General features: G+C 56.2%; 1 protein-coding gene across 1 annotated transcript; it reads left to right on the top strand.

Moving 5' to 3' along the window:
* The first annotated feature begins 844 nt into the window (after positions 1–844).
* On the top strand, positions 845–2,875 carry MYOG (myogenin). Its single transcript, XM_068986452.1, has 3 exons — positions 845–1,315; positions 2,082–2,163; positions 2,754–2,875. The coding sequence occupies exons 1-3, from the start codon at positions 845–847 to the stop codon at positions 2,873–2,875; spliced, it is 675 nt and encodes a 224-aa protein (XP_068842553.1).

Genomic DNA, 2,875 nt, shown 5'->3' with positions numbered 1-2,875 from the left:
GATGGTGATGTGAAGACTGTAAATTCCAATCTCTGCTTTAACCCTGGTCGGCTGTATTAAAGAGAAAACTTTCACTGACTCTTACCAAAAAAGAGAAAACAAGACCGAAAAATTCCTTTTGCCTCAGTTTATCCACAATCACATGAGATCTAAGAAATATATGATGTCAAAACTGCTTTGAATACTTAAAAGTTGAATCCATCTGCCAATCCTTTTTACCCTGGACACTGAGTATCCATACATGTCTGCAGACTGAAGTGCTGTCACCCTCTGGAAAGGGAATCTTTTGAAGAGTTTCATCTCACCAATACAGTCTGGGTAAGGCGCTATGAGGAAGCAGGGAGATGAGTAGACTGACTTCCTATGGCCCCTTCCAGCCTAAGCCTGCTCCTTCCTTGTCCTTCCCCCACCCCACCCCTCTTCTTTGAGGCTAGCAGCAGGCAGGCCGCCCAGCTAGGAGTAATTGAAAGGAGCAGATGAGGGGAGAATGTGTGTCCTCCCCCGGCTCCCCGGCCCCCACGGGGGCTGTCGAGAAATGAAAACTAGTCAGATTACACCCTGTGGCCTCCCTCCCAGTGCACGGGAGCCAGCTTGGGGTAGGCTGGCTGGGGCAGGGGCCGGGGTGGTGTGTGCAGGGGGAGAGGGAAGGGGAATCACGTCTAATCCACTGTAAACGTCTTGATGTGCAGCAACAGCTTAGAGTGGGGCTCAAGTTTCTGTGGCGTTAGCTATATTTATCTCTGGTTCCATGCCAGCGGGGAGGGTTTAAATGGCACCCAGCAGTTGGCGTGAGGGGCCGCAGGAGCTTGGGGGCTGGTGGCAGGAACAAGTCTCTGCTGACCCCATGGAGCTGTATGAGACCTCGCCCTACTTCTATCAGGAACCTCACTTCTATGACGGGGAGAACTACCTGCCTGTCCACCTCCAGGGCTTCGAGCCGCCAGGCTACGAGCGGGCTGAGCTCGGCCTGAGCCCTGAGGCTCGCGTGCCCCTTGAAGACAAGGGGCTGGGGCCCGCGGAGCACTGCCCGGGCCAGTGCCTGCCGTGGGCGTGTAAGGTGTGCAAGAGGAAGTCGGTGTCTGTGGACCGGCGGCGCGCCGCCACTCTGAGGGAGAAGCGCAGACTCAAGAAGGTGAATGAAGCCTTCGAGGCCCTCAAGAGGAGCACCCTGCTCAACCCCAACCAGCGGCTGCCCAAAGTGGAGATCCTGCGCAGCGCCATCCAGTACATAGAGCGCCTGCAGGCCCTGCTCAGCTCCCTCAACCAGGAGGAGCGCGATCTCCGCTACCGAGGTGGGGGCGGACCCCAGCCAGGGGTAAGTGGCCACCCCACCCGCCTGCCTGGGGAGGGGGGCACAGGAGGCATCTGGACAGCCTCAGGGGACCCATCGTGGGCTCAGTTAGATGGCTGGAGCAGGAGCCAGGCAGGGTCTTAGGAAGCTGCAGGATGCCTCTCCTTTGTTACAGCTGGACCGCCCAGCTGACCTCCTGTGTCCCCGTGTCCTTTCCAGACAAGACAAAGGCAACCGGGAGGAGAGGCATGTGGAGGGGGGTGGCACAGGCCTGAAGGAGGGCTCCAGAAGCAAGTCCAGAGTCATCTGGATGAGGAGGAAGGTTAACCCCAGCGTCTGGCCTTAGGGCCTCAAAGGCAAGGTCAAGCGTACCTAAGAAGACTGATTCGCCCCTTAGTCAACCCCATCCTGGGTATGGCGAGCAGAGAGGAAACCCACTCAACCTCCCTCATGCAACCCCAACAGGCCTGCACAGAAGTGGGCCCGGTTGGGCCAGACACTCTGCCTCCTTCACCCCTATCCCAGAGTCAGGAAACCACAGAGCACTCTTTAGGGGCAGAATCACCCCAGGATGGGTACTGGGAAAGGCCCTGAAGCAGGGGTTCTGTGGCCAAATTAAAAGAGGTAATTTTGAAGATTCTGAAATAGGGGGTGTGCTAGGCTGGAGGGCTGCAGCTTGTGAGCCTCCCTCCAACCCCACCACAGGCACTTCTGGCCACTGGGACTGGACAAAAGAGACATTACCAAGAATGGTGGTGCCCTAACCCCGGGCCTCCATTCTGTCTTGCAGGTGCCCAGTGAATGCAGCTCCCATAGCGCCTCCTGCAGTCCACAGTGGGGCAGCGCACTGGAGTTTGGCCCCAACCCAGGGGGTAAGTGAGACCAGGACCCTGCTTGCTTTGACTCAAATCACGCAGTCTGTCTCTAGGCCCAGTTCTTTCCCTCTTCCCTTATTCCCTGCTCCAGTACTTTTCCCTCAGCCTCTCTAGGAGGTGTTTGAAACCAGGGCCCCACATGGTGGGCTAGAAGGCCCTGTGCCTCTCTGAAGCTTTGACTCACTAAGGAGTTGTCTAGGCCTCCTGCAACAGCCCGGCTGCTGCCTGGTGGCTGACCTTCCCCACAGAGAGGACAGTGTCCCTGCTCTGGGAATTGCTGAGTCAACGCTGCAAAACTGGCCAGCAAAGGGCAGTTCCAGTCTCTCAGGATACAGTATTCTGGCTCTACCTCAGAATAGCTGCTTCCAAATTCTAACTACATCGAGGATTTCAGAGGGCACACTGTTGTTCAAACACACACACACACACGTGTGTGCACCTAGCATTAGGAAAGGCATGGGCTGTGGAGTAGAACCCCAAGCTTTTCTCACCCATCTGTCCTGGAAAACCTGTGCTACTCCAAAGCTGACTCTGGTCATACGATCCTTTCATCAACCAGGTAACATCTTCCTACCTTCTCCTTATAGATCATCTGCTCCCAGCGGACCCTACAGATGCCCACAATCTGCACTCCCTCACCTCCATCGTGGACAGCATCACAGTGGAGGATGTCACTGCGGCCTTCCCAGATGAAACCATACCAAACTGA

This window comes from Capricornis sumatraensis, chromosome 14 (assembly GCF_032405125.1).
Source record: "Capricornis sumatraensis isolate serow.1 chromosome 14, serow.2, whole genome shotgun sequence".
NCBI classification, from domain to species: Eukaryota; Metazoa; Chordata; class Mammalia; order Artiodactyla; family Bovidae; genus Capricornis; species Capricornis sumatraensis.
Note: the sequence above shows the minus strand (reverse complement) of the source record. Positions and strands in the feature narration are given on the sequence as shown.

Excerpts from the sequence above, each read along its gene's own strand:
- MYOG (XM_068986452.1), top strand. The coding sequence starts at position 845 with ATGGAGCTGTATGAGACCTCGCCCTACTTCTATCAGGAACCTCACTTC. Across the intron at positions 1,316-2,081 it reads GGGGCGGACCCCAGCCAGGG|GTGCCCAGTGAATGCAGCTC; the intron begins GTAAGTGGCCAC and ends TCTGTCTTGCAG. Across the intron at positions 2,164-2,753 it reads GTTTGGCCCCAACCCAGGGG|ATCATCTGCTCCCAGCGGAC; the intron begins GTAAGTGAGACC and ends TTCTCCTTATAG.